Source organism: Corella eumyota, chromosome 2, assembly GCF_963082875.1.
Source record: "Corella eumyota chromosome 2, kaCorEumy4.1, whole genome shotgun sequence".
In the NCBI taxonomy this organism is placed as follows: Eukaryota; Metazoa; Chordata; class Ascidiacea; order Phlebobranchia; family Corellidae; genus Corella; species Corella eumyota.
This window is the reverse complement of record NC_137491.1, coordinates 20,376,133-20,402,371: the sequence shown is the minus strand read 5'-3', so window position 1 is coordinate 20,402,371 and position 26,239 is coordinate 20,376,133. Positions and strand designations below refer to the sequence as shown.

The 26,239-nt window shown below is 28.0% G+C and overlaps 2 protein-coding genes across 2 annotated transcripts; both read left to right on the top strand.

Annotated features, from left to right (window-relative positions):
• Positions 1-932: 932 nt before the first annotated feature.
• Positions 933-12,118, top strand: LOC145743378 (uncharacterized). The gene is made up of 10 exons (XM_082561324.1): positions 933-5,649; positions 5,999-6,109; positions 7,061-7,231; positions 8,185-8,277; positions 9,149-9,305; positions 9,460-9,509; positions 10,081-10,198; positions 10,374-10,453; positions 10,725-10,829; positions 11,252-12,118. Exons 1-10 carry the CDS (start codon positions 1,222-1,224, stop codon positions 11,360-11,362), a joined length of 5,424 nt encoding a protein of 1,807 aa, XP_082417450.1. The 5' UTR covers positions 933-1,221; the 3' UTR covers positions 11,363-12,118.
• Positions 12,119-13,021: 903 nt separating this feature from the next.
• Positions 13,022-25,141, top strand: LOC145741865 (uncharacterized). Its single transcript, XM_082559533.1, has 26 exons — positions 13,022-13,155; positions 13,458-13,624; positions 13,913-14,023; positions 14,256-14,391; positions 14,651-14,775; positions 15,610-15,737; positions 16,074-16,245; positions 16,543-16,669; positions 16,955-17,093; positions 17,424-17,584; positions 17,908-17,999; positions 18,240-18,289; positions 19,215-19,410; positions 19,677-19,787; positions 20,088-20,187; positions 20,273-20,457; positions 20,873-20,962; positions 21,080-21,199; positions 21,643-21,714; positions 22,054-22,196; positions 22,707-22,865; positions 23,170-23,333; positions 23,433-23,549; positions 24,282-24,379; positions 24,485-24,590; positions 24,952-25,141. Exons 1-26 carry the CDS (start codon positions 13,026-13,028, stop codon positions 25,050-25,052), a joined length of 3,300 nt encoding a protein of 1,099 aa, XP_082415659.1. The 5' UTR covers positions 13,022-13,025; the 3' UTR covers positions 25,053-25,141.
• The last annotated feature ends 1,098 nt before the right edge of the window (positions 25,142-26,239 follow it).

Below are 26,239 nucleotides of genomic sequence, written 5' to 3'. Positions count from 1 at the left end.
AAACGTAAAAGGGTTATCGCTTATTAAATTTTGAAAAAAGGGTTTTATATATCTAGCCTGAAGTTACTTCGAAAATAAAAAAAACGACACCAGACCGCGCGATTAAATAACAATTCACCCCGAGTTGTTATCGAGTGTCTATACACTGATAAGCACCCACGTTTGAAAAGGTTCAATGTTTTGTAGTTGAAGTATGTATTGTTACATCACAATCTACTGTTTGTTACGTAATCCACAGTACAAAAAAGCGCTTTTAAGCTGCGTGGATACATTTTAAGGACCATATTATTTTTCGAAGACGTGTGTTTTTACATTTGCGTGGTTTTTTACCTCACTGCGTTTGAATAAGTAAATTTGTATTCAGTATTACCCAAGCAATTTTTTAACACAATACAACGTATTTTAAAGCTGTGTTTAGCACATTAAACTCAACTGTTTTGTACTTTAGTTGCTAGGAAATAAGTGTAGAGTGTTGAAGTCATAAAAATAAGGTTGGATTTTAATATCTAAGTTTAGATTTTATAACACATAAGGTACAGTGCAAACTAAAATTTTAGTTGAATGCAAGATTTGAATTGGTGTACTTTATAGATTTAGTTTTTGTGCATGGACAATAATTTATTCCTTATATGATTACCACATTGTTGTAGTATTTAGACAATAGTTACTGCAAAATATATTTGAATAAAATAATATTTTAATTAAAAGTTATATAAAAATTAACAGTTTAAAATTATTTTTAAAAGATGGATTAAAGTTTTTTTTTAAAGGGTTTTAGAATTATTTAACTTACTAGACTAAAGTATTAGTGTTTTGTAGTGTTTTAGCACTTTAAAACTTCTATATTTGGATACATTTAGTAAGAGTGTTGTAATATTATTCTTATGTCATTATAGTAGGTTTCTCCTAGATAGCAATTTAGTTAAATTATGAAATGTCATTGACTTAAAATAACAGAAGGCTAAAATTTGTTTACCTTTTCTTGTTGGTTTTGTATTAGATTATATATTACACAGTTGGCTATGTCTGTTTTATAAAATTTATATAAAGAAAAATCTATTGGATAATATGACGTTGTTACAATACTTACCCATTGTGTTTTGAAAGTGGTTAGTCATTGAAATTATTGTATGAAGTAATTATTCATTTCATTTATTCTTGTAGTTTTGTAGATTGGTGCTGCATGTTTGCATTTATTAAAAATAGAAATAAAACTAAAAAATGGGCAACGAAATGAATAAAGATTCGCCTGAAGGTTCTTTTGTTGGTGGAAAAACTAAAACAATCGACAAAAATAAGATAACAGATTCGTCTCATCTTATAAAAAACACTATTAAAAAAGTTCAAAAAGATGCTTCTTTTGCTAAAACAAAAGGATTATCAAAACAAAGAAAAAGAAGCGGAACTGGTTCTCCTTATTTGCCTGGCAAAAGAGCAAGCCGAAATTTAACTGATTATGCTCAAAACTTGGTCGACGAAACTTTTGACGGTTGTGATCTTTTAAGTGAAGAACATGAACTAGAAATTGAAAAACTTGACAGTTTAGGTGAAAATCCCAACCCTCGTCCTAAACTTACTAAACAAACATCTTCAACAACTAGCACAAGTGAGCAATCATTAAGTCTTAAAAACTCTGACTCTGTTTCGATGTGTTCTTCAACATCAAATGCCACTGCCGCATCAGAAAATATTTTCTATGATGCTGAGTGCTCAAAAAAAGAAGAAATGTTGTTACCAAGACAACAACAACAACAATTTATTTGGCAGGAAGCCAACGTGCTTCCTGTTAGTAGCAAGACTGCTTCTACGCTGTATACAAATGACGTTGCGCATGTTAGTGTAGAAGGAAATGTAGTAGGGAGTGCTTGCTTGGCATTTTGTAGTGACACTAGTTTAAGGAATTCTAATAAATCCACTTTTAACCGGTTTAAACCGCATTCTTGTTTAGAAGGAGGTATGGGAAATGAAGGTTCAACAGAAAACATTTTAGGCTCAGATGATAACAAACAAAATTCACCGAAAAAAAGAGAGAACAATCAATTTAACACTGCTGTTAAAAGTAATAATAAATCTGACAATATAACTGAGGAATTAAATCCACAAAAAACAGCAAGTAATCAGGAAAATGTTTTAGATTTAAAGAAGGACAAATTAGAAATGAATGCAAGTGATTCACAACATGCTGGTCCTGTTGAGTCATCTGGTGATAGTTTGTGTATTGAACCCGCTTTAAACAACAACAAGAACGAAATTGGAAATTACCCTGCGTTAAATATGTCTGCTCAAGATAGCGAAGCTAAATTGGTGCTGAATGATATTTTAAAGACAGTTGCTGATAAATTCCAAGGTTTATTAGAGCCTAAGCATTCCACTGTGCGTGATATAGAAAGCTGTGATCATAAAGCTAAAGCCAATATGAATATTGACTCTGTCAATAGTAAAACAATGGAATTAGAAAAAAAGTTAATAAGTAACAGGGACATAAATCTTGTCGAGGGTGGTACCAATGCTGTTGTGGATCCTTGTAAACTTGTCACAAAGAAAACGGATTTAGTCTCACATATTTTAGGTGAAAGTGCTTGTGAATATACTCAACAACTAAGCTGTAACAACAGCTTAAGTGGGGATACAAACAATCAATTATTAGAGGATATGGGACAGAAAATGGATACCAATAAAAAACGAGTTTCTATTTCCAATAAAAATGATAAGGATGATGAAATGAAACTAAATTCATCTGAAAATGTGGATTTAAATGTTGGAGATACAGTTCCAGATAATTTAAATGAGGAAAGTGTTCAAGTTACAGACCCAGTGTTGGCAGATAATTTGGTAGATTCTGAAGTTGAGAACGTTCTGCAAACCCTTGTTCAAAATGTTGAAATAAATGAAAATTTAAACTCTGGTAAGCAAGAAATTATTTTACAACCGCAGCAAGAAGTTGAACAAGAAAGTGTGTCAGAAAATTTACAATTCAACGAATTGGAAGCCCAAGAAGTTGACGATTTGAAAACACAAAGACCTGAATCTCCCGAAGCTGTTATGGAAAACAACAAAGATATTCAAGAAAATCAAAATTTATTAGAAGTTACGCCGGAAAATTTAGTTGAAAACTTAGTAATTGTTGACCCAAGCCCAGCAGTAGACTCTGAGGCTACAGAAACTAAGGATAATGAAAACCAATCTGAAATTATTGAAGCTGAAATTCAAAAAGATAACCAAGAATTTGATTCAGCCATTCTTGAGCAAAAAGAAAATATTGTAGAACCCGACTTAGTTCAAGAAAATATTAATCAAGAGCAAGAAATTAAGAATTTGGAACCTAACTCTGATGTAGTTGAAACAAATGTGAATGTTGAACAGGAAAATTTGGAGGTTAATTCTATCACTGACCAAATCATTGATATTACAACTGAAACAGAAGAATTTCAAAGTTCCAATGAAATCGAAAAAGTAGTAGAACAAACCCAGGATTTATCTACTCATAATGAAGAATCTTTAGTTGATATTCAGACTCAAAATTTAACACCAGAAAGTTTTGAAGCCACAGAAAATCACGAAAATGGGCCAGAACCATCAATCCCTGTGGATGAAACTCAAATTGAGGATTTTTCAAGTAATGAATCTCAGATAAGTGATGAAATTTCAAAAAATCAAGAAATTGAAGATGAAATGTCAACTTCAACTGAAAAAAATAATGTTGAGGGTTCCATTGATGAAATTGAGCCCCAAATTTTAGCCCAAGACAAGGGTGAAATTGTCGAACCCCAAACCCCGACAATAATGACAACTGAAGAAAATTATGTAAAGGTTGATCAGACTGAAGTTGAGCTTTTGACACCAGCATCAGGTAAAGATGGTGTAGAAGTCAAAGAACCTTCTGATACTTCGGTTCCTCATGAGGAGGAGAATAAGGTTTCCTCAGATGAAGAGGAAGATCAGGGTGAAGTCTCCTCAGATGAAGAGGGAGAGGAGCTTGATTTTGACGACATCTCGGAAGCAATGAGTGACTCTGATGTAGAGGAAAATGACGGTAATCTTGAGGAAAATAAAACTCAAGATCTTGACACTAAAATTCGAGACGAAAATGTCATCCAAAAAATTGAAAATGATGAGAATTTAAGTGAAATTGTTGGGATAAACAATGATCACGAAAATGATAAAAATGAACCAGAAATTATCACCCAAGAACCTGATAAATTGTCTCAAGATCTTCTAGAGAATGCAGAAGGAAAATCAGAGAATGAAATGGATCAAAATATAAAGGTTAATACCCAAGATAGTGAACCTGATCTTGCAATTGTTAGTGATGCTCAGAAAGAAGTAAAAGATGAAGAAATATTATCGGAGGAAAATTTAGAAACCCAAGCTGCAAATGACACTCAACTGGAAGATGACGTTGAAAGAAGTTCCACCAGCTCTATTGAACAAGAGAATATTGAATCCACTGTTATTACTGATCAACAAAAGGATGTTGAAACTCAGTCCGAAGAGCTAAAAATATCCAATTATGAAGTTGCCGAATGTCATTCGTTAGCTGATCTTGAACCAGCTGAAAAGTTAATTGAGGAACAAATTGTTGTGCCAGAAAATGATGTTTTTTCGCAAGAAGATCAAAATTTGCCAGAAGATGACCAAAATATACCAGAGAATGACCAAAATGTGGCAGAAAAAGACCAGACTATGGCAGAAGAAGACCAAACTTTACCAGAAAAGGACCAAACTATTTTAGAAATTGACCAAGTTGAAACAGAAAAACTACAAAATTCAGCAGAAGATGACCAAACTTTGTTACAAAATGATCAAAATTTGACTTTAGAAGACCAAATTTTATCACAAAGTGACCAAATCTTACCACAAAGTGACCAAATCTTACCACAAAGTGACCAAATTTTACCACAGAGTGACCAAAGTGTACAGGAAAATGAGCAAAACTTTGTTCAACCACCAGACCAAACTGAATCGGATGCTGCACAGGGCAGTGATTCCACTTCAACCGACTACAGCCAAGTTGAAGTTGATTCTGTAAGTTCTAACACAAGTTCAAATGGTCCAGAAATACCAGTATGTGAGCAACCACCATGCACCATAACCTTAACAACTGATAAAGGGAATAAAGGAGAGATTGATTATGATGCCATGAGTATTACATCAAGCTTAATGGTTCAGTATGATGAAGAGAGTACATATGGAGAAGAAGGCAATTTAGAGGAAGAAGAAGGGGATTCTCTCACATCGCCTCTCTTGCTGAAGTGGGCTTTATCTCTCACCGACAGTTTAATTGACAATGCCTTGGAATCAATACAAACAAAAGACATTGTTGAGAGAACAATAGAAACAAGTGATGAACAATGCTTGTTAGTAGACACACAATCTACTGATACAACAGTGAAAGTTGTGGATGCTAAGAAAGAAATACAAACTGATAAAAATAGCAATGAAGACACAGAATCTGATGAAGTTAATGTAAATACTGCAAACCAAGATCTGATATTGTCAAATGAGGCTAACTTGCAATGTCCAAATTGTGAAAAATACAGAAAAGAAACAAAAATGGCTTTAAGAGGTCTGAATATCATGAATCGAAAGATTGAAGATGAAAAAAATGGACTAAAATGGAGATTAAAGCAAGATAATACAGACACCCAGGTCTTTATTATTTACATAAATATTTGCTATTATATCACAAGACTGTTTAGTATTCTAAATATATCTCTAAAAATATTTAAAAAGTTTGATGTTTCGATTAAAAATATGGATTTGTATTACTTTTTTATTAAGCAAAAGTTGCTACAAAATTTTTAATATGTTTGGCTTAAAATTTGTTTGTTTTCAGTTAAGCTTTAGAAATCTATTTTTTTAGAATTTTGATAAAGGTTTTAAATGTTGGGTTTTGTGTGTTTTTTAAAATGGTTTAAAAGTAAATGTGGTTTATTTTTAAAGTTTTTGTTAAAGTTAAATTCATACTGTTTTTTAATATTATTATTTTTTATTTTAGACTGCAAGTGCTGCCAGTCAACTTTCTTACTCAAACAATTTAGCTCCGAGACTTGATAATTATGATGTCACAAGTTCATTTAATAATGATGCATCCAATCAAGATCTTAAGGTAATTTTATATAAAAATATTTAGTGTAAAAAAAACAAGGGCTGCTTTGACATGTTAAAAATTTAATTCATTTGCAAAAATCTTAATTTTAAAATCTTTGAAAATGGCAAATGTTTATTTATTGATCTTTTCTAACATATTGTGAATTCGTAAAGAAACTTCCTTTAACCTTGTAACACCTGTCCAAATTAATAATTAAGTTTCCTTTTTATGTCTGTTTCCAATATCTTCAACTGTATCATCTACATTTCTTTATTTTTTTTTTAGTTATTGGTATTTTTTCATATATTTTTTAGTGTTGTTTTTAGCTTTTTCTTAACCTTTTTCTCTTTTCTTAAATTTCTCTTTTTTCTTTCTTCTCTCAGATTCTTCATAATATTAAAGATACAATATCAGCTGTAGAAAGCCGATATTTTAACGAACTTAAGGAAGTTAGAGTAAGTTAAACATTTGACATCTTTAAGGTTTAAAGAACTAAATCAATTAAGTTACCTCTTCATGTATGTTCAATTTAATTAAATTTGTAAGGTTTAATTGTTCTTATGACCTATTGATTATATTACATGAAAGTAAAAAATCCAGTCTTTAAGTCAGAAATAAACCTGCCTCAAACTGAAAGTCGTTTAACTAACTTTAAGTTTTGTTGTTTTCGTTTTAATTTGTTTCAACTAATTAAGTCATTTTCATACATTATAATGATGTTGTTACAATCATAGTGTTTGTTGTTTTTTAACATTGGAAATAGAAATTATTTTTATTTGTCAACTTGAATAATTTTTACACAAAATAAAGATTCACTGAATTTCATCCACCAAGTTTAATTGCCAATTTTTAGCCCTTCGTTTGCATCTTTTACAATAAAAAAAATAAATAACAAAAATAATTGTTAACTGCTACCAAATTCCAACCACTTTAACACAAATTAACAAGTTACTTTTTTAATTCTTCCAGGATGCTCTTGCAGAGATGGAGGAAAAATACAAAAGAGCGATGGTTCAGATTGCAACTCTTGACAACGAGAAGTCCCAGCTTCAGTATAACTCCCAACAGTTAAGAGATCTGCTGGAGGAGCAGGAAGATGATCTTTATCGCTTAAAGAGAGAGCATAAAAACAAGTGTCAGGTGGGAAGATTACAAATTTGTGTTTTTGTTAAAATTATTTTTTAAATTTTTTTGGAAATTTGTTATTTATAATCAACTTTTCTATATTTTTTTAAATGTATTTTTAGTGTTTTTTTTAGTTTTTTAAACAATCAAGTTTATTGCAGTTTAAATTTATGTTTTTTTTAACATGATACATAGTTTACATTAGTATTTTGGCAAGTTTAACAAAACTCCTTTTATATATATAAATTGAAAATGGTTGTTATACTGTAATATCAATAATAACACTGTTGTATATTATAATGAAAGATAAAACTTCTTGTAAACTACTAATAAGGATATGGGTTTTAAGAAAGTAGTGAATTTTAAACAGAATTTTATTAAATTAAAGATTTATACTGGGATTTAATTTTGATACTATTAGTAAAATTAACATGTTTTTGTTATTTTATTATCAAAGGGGGCTGAGTTTATATTTGTTAAAGTTACAATTATACTATAACCTTATATTGCCCTTGGGCACAATAAGTAATTTGTTACTTTCTACTATACAGTAACTATGTTATAATTATGTTAATTTTTTAATATTTTTTGAGTGGTTTGTAAATTTGATGACACATTTAATTAAAATCTCGATAATGAATCAGTAAAATTTCAATATCTATTTTAAGATCATTATGTTTTAAATGTTTTGTACTAAGAAATTTTATATTTGTCAATCCTAAATACCATTTTAAGTAATTTAATTGTTATAAAATTATCATGAAACAATTTATAATATTAAAAATATTGCTTCTAGTATTTATATTGTAATTTAAAAAAATAGCAAAATTGAGCAAACAAAATTTAATTTATTAGAGAACAAATTGTTTTGTTAAAAAATGACGATTAGTTATTTTTTTTGTTGATAAATAATGCAAATTTTTTCCATATAAAAAAAATCAACTTTAAAACTTTTTATAACTTAACAGGAAATGGAAAAACACAAACGTTTATTTGGAGCTCTACAGAAGAAATGTTCGGATTTACAAGAATCACTTTATCAGAGAGATGAACTTATACAAGTAAGAATCATAATTAAATGTTGATCCAAAATAAACAATAAAAATTAATTATGATAAAAAAACATTTAAAAATATATTTGTTTGTGTTTATAAATACTGCATATTCGTAGATGGTAATTGATAAATATTTTAAAATTTTTATTGTTTTATGAATTTCTTGCTGTACAAAGGATTATAAAAAGCGAGATAGTAGTGAAGCTATGTTAAAAAGTGAAATAAAAGATTTAAAAGAAACAATTTCATGGAAGGATAGAAAGGCAGAGGTAGATCTTCTTTCTACTTTCACTTTTATTCTAAATTTTACTTTCTTCTTTCAAATAAGATTACATCTTACAGATACTTACCTTTAATTTTTTACTTTACCAAATGTTTTTTCTACTATATTTTAATACTTGCTATATATTTTTTTTTATGATTTAAACTTGCTTTAATAATTATTTTATATTATTTTCTCTTCTTTTTTACTAACCTTTTCAATTAACTTTCTTTACTTTCCTTCATAAAATCAGGCTTTAGCAAAACAGATCAAGTTATACAGAGAACAAGAAATTATGAGAAATCAAAGTCTTGTAAGTTAACAATTTTACGCTGCAAATAAAAAGTTCAATCAAATCTTTTAAGAAAATATCTGTTTATAGCTAAAGCTAAGTGTGTGATATAAATATGTCCCATTTAAGGCCTATATAATAAATGCTTTTTGTCATGCAAATAATCATGAACAAATATTAGTTAAGAGTGGCAAGCATATTGCCACAATTAATATGTTAACCTTAAGGCTGGCTATTGACTTGTTTTTTATAAAGTATAAAGCATTTTATGATAACGCCCCTTTTTCAAATAGTTTTCAATTTATTTTATTTAATTTCATCAGGAGCAGGGGTTAGTCCTGGTTGGTGAAAATGGGAGCAGTGATGTTGACCACCCAGGTTACCATGACGATGAATATTCGGCCACTAGTAGGACCGGATTGGCGCTTGTGAGTCCAGAAGCTGCTCAAGTTCTCCAATCTGCTGGGGAAGGTCCACTAGGTGGGGTTGGATTATTTTAAAATATTTTTAATTGATATGTATTTTTTTTCGGTTATTTTTAAAGGTTTTAGAATCAATTTTTTTTTTTTTCAATTGTAAATTGTTGTTTTATTTTATGTTTAAACTATTTTTTTAACTTGTTTAATTTTTTCAGATGCCAGATTGAAACATTTAGCAGAAGAAAAACAAGACCTAATTGATCAGGTAAATTTAAAAATATTGTTTTTTAAAGTTTAATAAATATTTGTTTTATATGTTTATGTTAGGAAAATCATTCTGGCTATTTCAAAATTTAATAAAAATATTATTTTTGCAACTTCCTGGCTCTAGGAATTAGTTTGGGTTAAACCAACTAAAGCCACTTTAATATTAAGTCATTTGGTTAAAATCAGTCAAGAATTTTATGATTTGTTTGGTTAATGGGTTGCACTTAGAGCTTTGTATTTGCTTTGTCATTCAGTTAAGAGTTATGGCCTTATTTGACACTTGCGTTAATAATTAAAACTTTAAATAAGAAAAAAATATTGTCAACTTTGCTTTACATAAATATGTATAAGAAATTCAATACAGCCTTATACAAAATAACTTTTTTAAAGGAGATATTCATAACAGCCTAATATGTAATATGTGGCATTAACCTAATCTTATATATAAACTAGAAATAATAAATGTTACAATATAATTAGTCTGTTATATTTACTTTTTAACATTACTTTAATATGCTTTTAAAATTATCAAAAATAATTTTTTATTTTGAATTTGTCTTCTCACTTAGGTCCGGAGGTTAAAACTTGAGTTGGAGGAGCAAAGAAGTGAGAGGAAGCATCACGACCATGAACATCACTCCGGACTCGAGAACGGGATCTCTGAGATGCAAGTCCTGGAGATGCAAAGTAAGAATATGGTTGTCGTAGTAACTACTCTCCCTAATCACTGTATTATTAAATAAACTACAAATTTAATACTTTTTTTGCAAATCTTGTACTTGTTACTCTTTAGCTCCCACTAGCAGATAGTAAATTATGATATTTCTGCCACTAATATATATTAATATAATTTTCTTTACAGGGGAAGCAAATAAACAAATAAACGAATATAAAATTAAACTGACCAAATCTGAACAAGACATTATCGCTTATCAAGGAAATGTAAGTTTTTTTATTTTGTATTTAATAAAATGTAGCTAATAAACAATTTAAATGTAGATCAAGAATAGATAGCAAAACAATGTTTTCATTCAATTAGGCAAAAAAAATTTGAAGTAATGTATGTAAAAGCATACGTAGATACCTGTTTTACTTTCATAGTTTTATTAGGATAAAAAACATAACAAAAATACAATATAAGCCGCATATAGGTCAAGTAGTATAAGTGTAATGGTATACTGTAGCAAATGTAACAATTATATTTAACTTTTAGTTAGCTCGAATGGAAAATCAACTTCAACGTCACAAACAAATCTCGGAGGAATTTGAGAGAAATGAGGACGATATGAGAGCAGAAAAAAGAAAACTCATGCGAGATGTAAGTAAATTTTAAGTCTAAAAAAAACTTAAACTGCTGAATTCTAAAGACAAAATAAATAAAAATTATTTCTTTATAATTATTTTTAAGTATTAGTGTAATAAACCTTATTATTATTATTATTTAAATTTGATTTTATAATGGACTATGTTTGACAATATAACATCATTTAATTGAGTATTTTTCATCCATTTTTTAACATTTGTTTTATATTTCTTTTAAATTATGTTCTTTGTTAATTTAACTTATTCTTTTTTTATAATTCGCTTCCAGAAAACATAAAAATTTTTTAATGAAGAAAAACTTTTTTTTTTGAACAGTTTTTATAATTCCTTTCTTATTTACTTTAATTTAAATAATTTTTTTATGATGATTTTCTTGTGTGTTAAGTAAAAAGTTTAATTTTTAAATTATTTTTTTAGTTACGAACAGCCTTGGATCGAATAGAAGAAATGGAGATGACCAACTCACATCTTGAGAAAAGATTGGAACGAATTCGAGCTTCAAGAACCGCCATTAGTGGGCAGTCTTGATCTATAACATCACAACCATGTGACCTGACACAAAGGTTGTAACAACTATGTGCCACGCCAGTGGATCGTTGTCATCATTGTGTTACATTTCTTGCTCTACAATGATATCGCAAACAAGTGATAGATTTGTTGTGGGGAATAATAATTAAATTGAATATTTTGATTCGATTTTCAAATATTTTGTTTTTTGTATTAGTTAAAAGAATGTTTGCTATATACTCTCATATATATTTCGCAGCAATGTAGGGCTAGTCATAGCAATTAAGCTTTAATTTCACTATTTTTCATTAAATACCGGTTTGAAATAGATCAACCACTTTCGGCCTGTTTTAAATTTAATATAAATACATTGTGTAAAAGCTTTTTTAAATAAATAGTTTAATATTCTTAATAATTTGGCATTTTTAAAAATATCATTGATTGTTAACTTCAAGGTGAAATGGTGCCTATTATCAATATTAGTTTACTAACACATCAACATATTGTAGTCAATTTAGAAGAGTTTGGTTTAGAAATGTTTGAATTCTTGTGGTTGCTGGACAATCAGTTTGCTTCTTTTGCTTTAATTTCTTGCACATTGTAGCTGAAAAGGGGTTTAAAGTGTTATGTGCTTCAGTGTCAGTTTTCCAATGGAAACACTGAAAAAGATGATTTTTTTTGTTGTGTTTTGCTTTTGTGCGGTATTTTCTTTTTTCTTTAATTATTATTCTTTTGCTGATTTTTTTCTGCTGCGGTTATTCAATATAGAATTTATTGTGGAAATCGTGTCTTTTTTGTATCTTAAAAAGGGTACGTTTGTTACTTACATTTTTAACAAGTTTTAGACAATTTAAAATTGGAGCGTTGTAGGGCATACAGCATAGGATAAACGCACCTATAAAATCTATGGGATCGAATGTATACCTAACTGATCAAATGGATTGCTCGTGTTTTGTTAAGTTGATCTCGGCTAAATGAGGGTTTTTACAACAGAAAATTCTTCGTTTTTATTCGATTTAACATGTATTACAGGAACCCTAAAACAAATGCTTATACTGATTGTGATTTACTAGCAAAGCTGTGGCATTACAAAAAAATCATGTATAGCACTAATCGTTTGTTACCATGTCTTAAGTAGACAGCTTAGTTAAAGGTCTGGTGTTATTGTTTGTTTAAAAGTCTTTTGATAAAAGGGCCCAGCAAATTTCGGGTTAGCATTTTATTTAAAGCACTCTGTCGTAATGGAAGCAATGAGAATCGAACTGGAACTTTGTGAACGCTATTAGGAACTTTTATAGTTTAATAAACTAGTCTAATCTAGTTATTTAATGTGGAAAATTTTAGAAAAACCTAATATTGAAAAAAATAATTTATGTAATATATGTTTATCTTAAAAATATTATCAAAAGCTTTTGTTCTACTATTTGTGTTAAGTATACTACAATGTTTACATACAGGGAGATCCCCTTTTCGTTTTAAAAGCATGTCAATATTGTAAAGCGTCTCTCGTAGTTTTGTATTTGCTTTGCAAAATCGATCATTTAATGCTTAAATTAGAACAACAGCTAACAAAAATTCAGCATTGTATTAAATAGTTTATATGTATTTTTTAGTATATAAATTTATATGTATATTTTAGAACTATATTTTAGGCATTTAAATGTAGGAATTAACCTTTGAAGTTATGTCGCTTCGCACCAGAATAAATGGGTTTACTGCTTGGGCAAACTTGAGATTGGTGCCTTACGATACATTATTAAATAATGTTTTGTTGGATCTTATTAAGGAATCACATATTCAAGAGCTTTTACACAGTAAGTATAAACTTATCTTAAAAGCCATTTTAACTGTTATACTGTAAAAATTATCCTAATATTATTGTTTTAAAAGTCTTACGTTTAAGCTGAAATAATGCCAAGTTATTAAAAATTTTAAATTTGGTTATTTATTGAATTTTATTAAAAAAAACAACTTTATGTGCATTTTTATGACCTTCAAATAAATACTTTTATAATTTAATCTAATGCATCTTAAAAAATTTTTAAGAACTGTTTTATGTTATTTTAATCTTAATAATTTTGCCATTTGATTAATCTTAATAATTTTGCCATTTTAGGTTTAACTGGAAAAAGTTTAAAGAAGTTGCAATCATTTGAGGGACTGACTCAACCTCAGAAAGTTGTGAGGATCGAATGGATGGTGGAGGAGTTAAAGAAGAGCGAGATCATTCAGGAGGATGTAAAGATTGATGCCAGGATGGTTGTCATGAAGTCAGCTGATCATGTAATTTAAAATATTATTTTGGTTATAGCAATAAAACTGTCATTCAGGGATCATATCTATGCCCATTTAATTGCTCACAAAAGAATTAAAACTGCTATTTGTGGTGTTTGGGTAATCTATCACAGGCAAATATTAGTTGTGAAGTGCAACCATATTCTGATAATAAAAATGTTAATTTTGAGCCAGGGATATTGACTGGTATGAATTTTAAGAAAACAAGCACCCTTTTGTGTCTAACATAACATTTAAATAATAAGTAATAAATAAAACAAAAACTTTGCTTTGAAGGTTTTTGATTTGTTGTGGAGGTTAGTGGCTCATGATATTTGGTTTACTTGGGAAAGAATGGAATTTCTGCAACAAAATGACGACAAACTTTTATCTGAGATTCCATTTAAGGTTGCAATAAAAATTGAAGTTGTTTTAAAACTCATTTTATTATTGGTGTTGAAGTTGAATTCAAGTGTGTATGGTGTGATAAAAAGTTAATTTATGTAGGATTTTAAAATAAACTTGGTAAATAAAACAAAATGTAAATATTTTGACAAATAAATTCATTTTAATTGGGTTAAAAAATTAACTTTAAGTTTTTTTTTAAATAATCACAATTACTTAACTTATGACATCATAGTGGACACCAGAGCCACCACCTCGTAGAAAAAAGAAAAGAAGAGTGGTGAGGAATGCTGATTCCATGATGAGTGGATTTGGATCTGCATCCCAAGTTGTGGAGGATGTTACTCCAGAACCTCAGGACCAAAACGAAGGTTTTAATAAATTAATAAATGTGGGTTTTGAGCTGTTACCCCTTTTTTAGGCCCCCAAGAGCTTACATCACTTTAAAACAAATAGCCCTCAAGATCAATTACAATCTTCTAGAATAAATGTCTTTTGCATATGATAAATATTTTATGGTATTTTAGTTATGATACAAAAAGTAGTGCACTAGAATATTGAAACAAAAAAAGGGCGAATTATAAAACTGATAGTTTAAATATGTTTATAATCAACTTTCATTTTTTTAAGGGTATGAGAAGTTTCCTGGGGCAGATAAAATGAAAGCCACAAAAATAAATCGACCCCGAGGAGGGTTGTACAGTTACCCACCACCTGATGAATGTATTCTGGAGATGATTAACTCACAACTGCAAGTAAGTAGTAAAAAATTAAAGGAGGGTTATAGAAGGATATTTACATTATATTTATTAATTTAAAGGGGATCTATATATTTATCGTTCTTAGATTACTGTCATGCTACTCAATTTACCAGATTGATATTTATTAAAAAGCATTATTTTAGTTTCAATAAGACATTTTTTCTTCTTGCCTTAAATTTTGGTTTTTGCGAAAAAATTTACCATTAACAAGCAATAAACAATGAAAAATACAACAATAAATATATTTGACAAAATAAAATTTTTTTGTTTTAAATATTTATATATTCTGAGTTAAACTTATTTAAAATTTGTGATTCAAATGTTATGATACCAAATCTATTGTTGTGACTTGTAAAACTTTACAAAGAGTCAGCTTTGTTATTTCAAGCTATTATATTACAAATCACTTTTATTTCAATGTTTAAATGTCCTTCAGCCATTCTTTAACACAATAACAAAGCCATTTAAACCAACAATACACAATACAACACTTTAACTACCAAAAGAATGCTGTTTTAATAAATTATACAATACCAGTGGCTAAAATATGATTAAGTTTTTATACTTATATATATTTTAACTGTTAAAAAAATGTTTTTTTTTTATGAATATTGATTTTTATTTATGGTATATATAATTATTTTTATATAATGTTGTTTGTTTTCTAATTACTTAAATTAAATAAAGTATGTTTTTATGCACATTTTCTAAAGTATTTAAAAAAAAGTGTTATTTTATCAGATATATTTGTTCTACTGCGGTAAATTATATGGCAAATATACTAATTTTAAATATATTTCTTGTAATCAAATTATTTTGTTTTTGCAGAAAGTATCAGAAGGTCACAAGTTCCATGTTTATAGCTTGGACGATCTGGTTGACAGTCGAGCGTTGTGTGGAATAATTAATTCATTTCTTCCTGGCACCTTCACTACAGAAGTTATGCTGAATGACAGGTAATGTATAAACTTCTGCTGAGCCAGTACTTAAACAGCAGCCCAATTATCGGGCAATTATAATCTATAATAGTTAACTTAAGACTGGGTCAGAGTAACTGATGTTACTCTATGTTAAGGTCATGAAGTCGACCTTTCCACATCGAGAAAATGTATTGAAAATAAAAATAAAACATGAAAGTTGAAGATTATTTTAACATTCCAAAACTTGAATGTAATTTAAAAAGAAACAGTAAATAGAACTATTATTTATGTATTATATCAATTTTAAACAATATTTTTTTGAAAACTTAATTTTTAGAGATTTCTGTTTTTTATATTAATTCTCTTTCCTAGATGGACAATCAATTTAGCGCTAAGCACTGTGGGTAAAATGCTGCATGCTTCTAATCCAATGGGAGCTGAGGATTTATCTGAGGCGGATCCCAAATCTGTGTGTGCTTATCTTTGCTTCTTTTTTATGTCTTGTTTCAAACTAAAACAATCAAAAGCTGTTACTAGCAGACTGGTAAGTATTTTAAACTTTATTATTTTAAATAAAACATTTTAAATTATTTTTTTGTTAAAAATTTAAGATGGTATGTCTGTAATTGAATTTTAAAATCGTTTAAATTTGAATTCTTGGATGTTTAAATAATCTTTTTAAATTTATTAACGTTTTTTATTTTGATTTGTATAAATTGTTTGTAATATGGATTAACTAACTTAATTAATTAAAATACATTTTTTAAATATGCCATCTTACTGTTAATTAAAATTTTTTTTAAATTAAATATTAACACATTTTACTTCTTTTTTTATACAGAAAGAGTTGTCGTTACTAATTCAAGAAACTGATTCAGAAATTTCAAAGTTTCCTGAAAAACTTGATTCAATGCAGGAATTAAAAGCTAAAAAAGCTGTGGAGGCCCAATTAGATGAATATCAAAAAGGTTTGTCATTTAAATATAAATAAATATGTAAAAAATTTTAATAGAGTACTTAATGCGAGATTTAAAAAAACATCAATTCTGTTTTATTTAAAATAAAACTTTTACAAAAATATAATTTAAAATAAAAGACTTGAAAGCCTATTTAACCTTTACAAACCTTTTTTCCCCTAGTTTCTCTTAAAAAAAATACTTGCTAATACATTTAATTTTAAAGACTTACCAATTAAAAATGTTTTTAATACCTCAAATTATTCAATATGTTTTTCTTATTTAACTTAAATGCAGAACAACAGAATCTACAGGAGGCTTATGATATTGAATATATCAACGAATGGGTTCAACATATTAAAAGTGTTCAAGTTGAAACCAGGAAAATAATTTCAGTAAAAATGAAGGAAAGATTTGATCTTGTCACTGTACCAAGGTTTGTTTAACTGTTTCTCCAAATTTTACTTACTTTTAAAACTACATTTTTTTTAAACAACTAATATTAACTAAATATTTGATTTCCACTGCTCTCAAGCTGTAGTTCATGTTAAAGGTACTATGAAAGCTATATACTTCTGCTGAGCCAACACTCAATCAGCAGTTTAAATATCAGGCTAGTGTAATCTATAATATAACAAACTACTAAAGACAACTCAAGACTGGGTTGTGGTAACAAATGTTACTCTATGTTTAGGTTCTGAAAGTGAGATTTCACATAAATAAATGCAAGGAATTTTAAATAAAGTTTTTATTTATGACATCACAGAAACATGACAATCAATGAGTTGTGTATGGCGATTGCAATCAATCTTCAGTTGACACAAGGTTCAGGTTTTTATCGAGCTTATGAAAAAGAAACTTGTACGCCTGATCGCAGAATTGTGTTAAGAGTGAAAAAGAGCAAAAATTTTCTGGATGATTTTACTGGTATGTAGCTTGTTTATATTTATGTATAAGAAAGTTGATTGCACTACTTGGTATAAGAATATCTTTAGTACCTTGATGTTTTGATGCTTTAGCCAACTTTGTATATTATTGACCCAAATTATAACTAGATTGTTAACCTAGAAATTGTATTTTTGTCATGGAAAAAGTAGGTTCTGTTAGACATTACCAAAAGATAAAAATATAGGTTGTCAAAAGTAAAAATTTGCTTGAAATTTTGTGCTCCAAACACTATGCTATACTGACTTGCAGTTATCTAATATTTAAATATCTTATCAATATAAAAAATAAACTTTATATAACAGGAGCTAAATGTGGGAAAAATATCAGAGAATTATTAGGAATGGAAAGTGATCAAGTATCAGTAATTGAACCTCAGAATTATCCTCAATATGAGGTTGTATTTATTATATTTCTATGGATTATTAAGCTTTAATAAATTTAGCTCACAAATTTTTAAACTAATAAATTATTAATTTTACTAAGCTAAATGCTATAACTAATTTTTAGTATTATTGAATTATTGCTAACTAAATATGTATTATTATTTTATTTAAAAAAATTAAGTTTTATGTCATATATTTATTTATTCAGTAATGTACAGTAAGTGTTATAACATTTATTATTTGTTATTTAGTGTTATGTGGAAAGCATGTCAAGAAACAAAACACTGAAAACTGGATCAACGTAAGTTAATTAAATTTAATTGATCCTATCTTTGAAAAATGATCATTTTAAGTGTTTTTATTTAAACATTCTAAATGTTTTACCATCAAAAATATATAATGTTTAAGTTTGTTAATAATCTTTTTTGTTTATTTGTAAAAGATTTTTTTTAAATTAAAAATTTTAAGCGTTTTTTATTTATTATTATGTTTTTTATTTGCTAAATATTATTTAAAGTCACAAAAGTAATATCAGTTTTGTACTTGAGTTTTGAAGTAGTTTCTTAAGAAGCCTTTGAGATTTCAATTGACTTAAAAAAAGAGAAAAAAATGTTTTTAATTAAACAAGTTTGTTATTAGTTTTAGGAAGGACTGGTATTCATAAAGTTTTGTATACATAAGCTTCTTTTGTATTTAAATCTACAGGATTTAAACCATGGTAAAATTTTGATTTTATTAGTTTTACCAGTAAGCCAGTAAAGTATAGTTACCAGGAATAGATCTATTCAATTTTATTTGTAATAGTAATGTTTTAATAATAGTTAGGTTAGCAGTTATTTTGGTCATAAAAGTTTGGGTCCTTATAATATTTTAGTTTTATATTATACTATTTTTCTGTTAATGTTATTATTTTCTAAAGTTTAAAAGTAAAAAGAAAATTGTGAATTGTATAAAAATGCTTATTGTTAATGTAGCTTTTTTATCAGATATTGAGAAAGAATGTAAAATTAATTTTAAAGAATCAGTTATTAATAAAAATGAACAAAAAAAGAAATTTTAAAACAAGATCAGTTTTAAGACCTTACATTAAAGCTCGAACCTTGCCAAATTTTGCCCCCTGGTGGTTGGATGAAAATAATGGGAAACCCTGGTATTTATTCGTTTGGAAATGTGGAAAAAGTTTTAAAATTTTATAAAAAAAATAAAAATAAAATGTATTTTTTTAGTTTTTTGTACCAAGTTTTTCCTGGCAACACTGTGCGTTGGCAACGACTTTTCTTCAAAGCTGTTCGTGACGGAGATTTTGATGTTGTTAAAAAGATGGTCACATTCTTCAGTGTTTCCCATCCAGATTTTATATCCTCGAAAGAATTGAATTCTGGAAACTCTGTTCTTCATATTGCAGCAAGATTTGGTCATTTTGTAAGTTTTGATAATAAAATAAAACTTGAACTAAATGTTTTATTTACTTTTAATTGATTAACTATTAAAATAAAGCTTTTTAATTTTTTTAAATTTTAGCATTTTTAATATATTTATTATATTAGTTTAAGCAAATAGATAAATACATAAAATTCTAATAACTACTTAAAAAAAGCATTGGCATATATTCAAATAAAAAGTTTGTAAGGGTTTTATAATCTACCATATGCAAATTTATATGCAATAATTTAATGTTTTTGACACAGGAAATTTGTAAGTTCTTGTTGGAAAGCGGTTGTAAAGTAAATTGTAGAAATAATGTTGGTTGGACTTCATTGTTCTTTGCTGGGGAAAGTCTGCACAAAAATGTTGGACAGGTTGGTTTAACTTCATTGTAAAATTTGATATAATTAAACGTAAAAAACATACAGATTTTGACCCAATTAAACTTAATTAATTTTAACTTAATTTTGGTATTAGCACAGCTGATATATACCTTGTATTATTATTTGGTTATATTTTACTATTTCTTTGTTTGTTGTTTATTTTTAATTTGTTACTTTACATTAGGTGTTAAAAATTAAATAAAAACTTTTATTTTCTATTTAGTAAAAACTATTAAATTTTTTCCAAACCTTGTTCATCTTACCTTAATTAATTAATTTGTTACTTTTTAGCTTCTTATAGAATGGGGTTGTAATGTAAAGATTCAGAATTTTAAATGTCAAAACGCATTTGATCTTATCAGGCATGAGGAAATGAAAGAAAGTTTACAAGGTTTTGTTTTTAATATTTAAAATAATTATTAAATTAAATAAATGGGTAATTGTGTTACCACATTTATTTTTTTAAAACTGTATAGACATCGGCCAATTATGGGCCTCCACAGTACCTCAGGTGGTCAAAGGAAATTTATCCTCGATAAGAAGAATAGTTAAGGACCACATGCTGGGTATAAGAGAAATGGTTGATCCAAGTGCCAGATGTATTAAAGGTTCCACCCTTCTCCATACTGCCGTATATTTCAATGATCTAGATTTGATTAAGGTAAGTGATCTAAACTTAATTTTGCCTAAAGAGAAGTATACAGTTTTTATGTAAACAGGTTATCGATTAAATATTTTGTTTCATACTATCTTAAAAAAGGTTTCCATTATGTTTAATACTGCAGAACTAAAGATTTTAAGGCCAGAAAATAAAGTCAAGGAAAATAATTTCCGTAGTTGACACGAATTTCAACATTTTAATTGATTTTAACCTTTTAAATTTAGTATAATTTCTGTCATTTTATTTCAATTTTTAAATAATCTATTACTGCAGTTAGTTTTCTTTTTACCCTTTTTAATAGAATATGAAAATGTTCAGAAGATTCAAGTTTTTTAAGCCAAATTTTTTTTTGGGGGCACATATTTCATAGCTTTTTTATATTAACATCAGCATTTTACTAAAATTTTATATTCAGAAATTGTTAAAGATTCGTGTCGACATAAACCTAAAAGACTATCAGGGTGCTTCCCCGATTCATAGAGCACGAGATCTGGAAACACTGGAAGTAAGAATAAATTAGAAATATATTTGACAACCCTGAACATAATTTAAAAAAAAATAAAAATAAAATTGTTTTTGTTTATTATGCTTATTGAAATTGTTAATTTTTTTATGTTTCCAGTTATTACTGGACAGCAATGCTGAGGTTAATTCAGTAGATAAAGAGGGAAACACTGCTCTTCATATAAGATGTTACGGGGAAAATGAAAAACCAAGCTTTCTGGATGGAATTCAAACTTTGGTAAGTTTATTCATTTCTTGTTTTATTTAAAATTTTTAACTTTTATTCAACTTATTCCTACTTTTATTTTTGTAAATATCTTTATCCTCGATGTGGGAAAGTGGAATGCGCGACATAAACATAGAGTAACATAAGTTACTCCGACCTAGTTTTGGGTTGCCTGTGGCAGTTTGGGATATTATAGATTATAATTGCCTGATAATTATACTGCTGATTAAGTGCTGGCTCAGTGGAGTTCATACCGTTTATAGCGCCTTACTCAAGGGGGCTACAGCATGGGATCAGTGGGGATTAATCTTACCACTACATCACGCTGCCGGTCTACATCTTACCATAAAGTCTTTTTTTTATATCTGGTTTTGTATTAACTTGACTGAATGTTATTTTTAATCTTTATTTTATTTAAAACCATGTTTACGCAAATTAAAATTTCCTATTTCAAGATGTCAAGAGGAATTGATGTAATTCATCGTAACTCTAACCAACTTATGGCAATACACTGTGCAGCTATGCAGGTTTCTACATTTTATTTATTGACTTGACATCTATATACATTTACTTTTGTTTGACTAACTGTATTTAAAATGGTTTAAAACATTACTTTGTTTCAAATTTTACAAGTTTAGGGTATTGTTGACTTCATGATGTAACTTCAATCCAACTTTAAACTGTTTAAGTTTGAAATTTATAAATGGTAGTAAAACATTTACTACAATCTATTCACTATTACCTATAGAATGCTATTTAAAAGAATAGTGAGCAAACTTGTTTAAATATAAAGTAGATATTTTGAAACCTGTACATCTTAAACTTTTGTAGTGGAATTTTTTAAAACATTGTTTTTACTTTATTAGGGCAGAGTGGACATCATTGAACTTATATTAACAAACACCGAAGATGATCTTATCAAAGCTCAAATTAGTGGAGAAAGTAACGAACAACCACCAAGTTTAACTTGCTTGGCAGTTTCACAAAATCATCTGGAGTGTGCAGCGTGGTAAGTTTGTTTTTTTTGTATATATCTTTATCCTCGATGTGAGAAAGTCTAATGCACGACTTAAACATAGAGTAACATCAGTTACTCCGACCAATTCGTGAGTTGCCTGTAGGAGTTTGGAATAATATAGATTAGAAGTGCCCAATAATTATGCTGCTGATTAAGTGCTGGCTCAGCAGGAGTTTATACCGTTTATAGCGCCTTACTCAAGGGCGCTACAGCATGAGAGCAGTGGGGATTAATCCAATGACCTCATGTGTGGTGTAGCAAGTGTTCTAACCACTACACCATGCTGCCGGTCAAATAATTTTGTTTTAAAAACAACAGAAAGGGTTTAAGTTAGACTTTTATTGCTTGCATTTTGTAATGTATTTTATAAGGCATATAATGCTGATAAATTAGTTGAATATATTTGAAAAAATAACCTACATCTAAGCCAGAGTATTTGATGTTCTCCTATAATATTTTATAGCATCTACAATTTTGATGTAGCCTTTAATTTTACAACAGGTTGGTAGATCAAGGTTTCCTGTTCAAGAAAGGGGAAACAAATGAAGTTTTGTTCAAGATTTTATCTCAAGAACTAAACCCTGAAGATCGAGGACAAACTACAAAGTTTTTACTTAAAAATGGGGCTTCAGTTAACTTTAAATATTCAGATGGAGATTCGTAAGTTTATGTATTGGTTGTAACATTTGCTCTAATATTAATTGTTTATAAGTCATACTGCAAGTTTTAAGCTTAATATTGCTTACAATTCATTCTCAACCATTCATAAACTAGCACCACAAATACTACTTTGCTTTTCACATCTTCTGGTTAAACCAATAAAGTCACATATCAAGGTAAAAGTGTACAAAAATAAGAGTTCAGATAGCTACATACAAAGGCATAATAAGATTACAACATTTAAGTTGACAATTAAATGCCGGGTTTATGACAATATGACTTTAGATTATATATTGATTGACAGTTCACTCCACCTAGCAACAGGTTTACTTGGTGATACTGTTGTGATAGAGAATTTGATAGAGTTTGGAGCAAAGATTGATGCCATTAACGAGAATGGGTCATCAGCTCTGTTTCGAGCTATGCAACTTAACAACTTTAAAGGAGCGAGCATTTTGATTCAGTCAGGTGAAAAGTCCTTATTTGTTACACTAGTTTGTTAGGGGCAATATGGTTAAAATTTTACTGAAATTTTTATAATTTTTTAAATCTTTTTATAAACAACAGGGGCTGATGTGAGGCTAAAGAACGACCAAGGTCTTACAGCTCTTGATCTAATTCATGATTTTGATGAATGGATTTCTTGTCCATATTTCACACATGATATTATTGCCAGGTTTAAAGGTAAATTGCTTGTTTTTAATATATAGTTGTTTCATTTTATAAAAAAGACAATTTTTTTTAGGGTAGTGATGTTAGCTATTTTTTCTGTATTTTGTTTTAAAAAAGTGCAGTATTATAGCAAAATCTGTCAACTAACTAAAACACAGGTAAAAATATATCACCCTGGCTCAGTCTTAAGTTAATTTTTGCAGTTAGGAATATTATTAAGCTTATTGCCAGAAAATTTACTTGCCAATAAGTTAGTTTTGAGCTGAGCAGAAGGTTATAGCACCTTTCTTAAAAAAGCTACAACAAGAAAAAAGTAAGGGTTGAACCAGCGATATCCATTTGTAAATTAAGGTTTTCTAACAACTACATTATGCCGCTGATGTTATAGGCTACCAAAATTGGTGGTTCAGTGATAGAATCCTCGCCTGCCATGCGGGGAGGGAGGGCGGGTTCGATTCCCGGCCAATGCAAATTCTTCTGGGTTTGGTGACCATGCCATAATATACTATAAAATCTTTATGTAAACATTATTACTTTTGGCATGTTTTAAATCACTAAATTGATTTTGTCATTTTTTCCCGTCACATTGTTGAATATTAACTGTATATCGTATTTATTATTTACTTTTATCAATACGCGAAAAATCAAAATAAATAAATAAATGAAAATAATAGATTTTTAAACAAATATATTGGGTAGGTTTTAAGTTATATTTAGTTGTTAAACTTTAACTAATATATTCAGCTTACAAGTTGAAACACTCCAGAGATTTGGTTCGAGCAATCACTAAAAAACTTCATGATGAAACTAAAAGAAGTCAACTCTTCAACAAACTGAACAATGTAAATCCTAACCCTTCACCTTCTAAATTATTTGCTTTAACAATAAACAACAAAACAAAAACATTTTTTAAATAACACAAATTTGCTTTAAATTTATTTTTGTAGGGTTTTGGATTTAACTCAAGTTCCTTAATTCTTAACCCATCAATTGGTAAACCCCCTAATATGAAAGCTCTAACACAAAGCTTAAGCACTATGGATAGACAGAATCGTAAGTTTTATAAAAAATTTAACATTTTATTAACTGCTTTCTTATACTTGATGTAAACTAAATAATTTTATTGTTTTAATCATATTATAAGTAAATATTTTAATAGCTTTTTAGCTTACACTTAGTTGAATTGTTTTGTTAATCTTCTATTGTAGGGTGGTTTAAAGTTGCTAAAAATATTTGAATTAAAAAAGATGTCTTACAATTTTAATAGTTTTAAACAATGATTAATGCCATTTATTAAATTTTAAGATACATAAGGTGATGTAACCTACAAACAAAACTCAATAAATTAGAAAGTTACAAATATTAAATTAAATGACATTTTTATTAAAATTAATTTGATGTTTTTTGTTTTTAGAACTTGGTTCAAATACACTTTTTCGCCAAATTACAAGCATAACTTTACCAACTATTCCCAGTAATAAAAGTTTAACAAATCAGAAATCTATTAAGTTTTGAAACTAAATATAAAACAACACAGTTTTTTTTATTTTGTAAGTTTTTTTTATCCTTTTTTTTATTTTAAAATTATGTTTAATATAACACTAGACTTGTCATTATATTTTTTTAACTTCTTTTTTCTGTAGTTTTTAAATTTTTATGTTTAAATTTCTATTGCACTTATTATTTTTGAAATATAAAACTTTTATTTTTTATTTTTGCTTGTATTAGAGCTTTTAAACAGAATGGTAAAACTAAATATATAAATAGTATCTTTCAGTAATTTATTTATAAAATTTTTTTTGCGTAAGAAAAATTTAAAATTTATATAAATTTTCTTTTAGTTTCACGAATTTAAAAAATTAGGTTTTTTAAGCACAATAGGAAAATCGTGTTTGGTTGTAAAACACGTTTATTTTAATTAGGTATTTTAAATTTAAAACCTAAATTTTAAGTTGAAAATGTTCGTTATTACATTTAATAGTTAATTGGTCAAATTATTGGGTAACAGTATTTTAAAAAGGAACAACTGTGTGGTTGTAGTATTCTTCTTCTGTGTTTGTAACAATGACCCAATTGTTTTCTTCCACATTTTTTGTGTTGTTGTACAACAAAAATTATTTTGAAACTTTAGAACTTAAATTAATTAGTCAAAGTTATATTATCTTACCCTCTAAGTTGTTATATATGTATGGCATTATTTATGTTCTCTTTCGTCTCTTTTTTTACAAATTATAACTTGTTGAGATAATTTAGTAACAGCATCATTGCCACTAGTTTTGGGAACTAGTTTAGGAAAACTTCAGTTTAGAAAAAAAAGTTTTTAGCAAAAAATTTTTTTTTAAATTGAACCACATTTAATTGCCAATCTTTCATCTAGTTTAAAAAATGTAAAAAGGTAAAAGTTGGTCTTTTAAGGTTGCTATTTTTGTATAATTCGTTTTATTTTAATATCTAGTTGCACAATCACGTAATATAGAAAAATATATTTATTTACAATAGCAAAAATTATAACTTGAATTGAATCATAAAAATTAATAACAACCATTTCATACAGGCTTATTGTAAAAAAAACAAATAAAGAAGAGTGTTACGTAATAAAAAAAATATGACGTAACAGCTTAAAGCAGAAAAACTTGTTTTTTAATCTTGTGCTTTACGGTTAGTAAATTAAAACGTGGTAAAAATAATTAAGCTCTAAAATT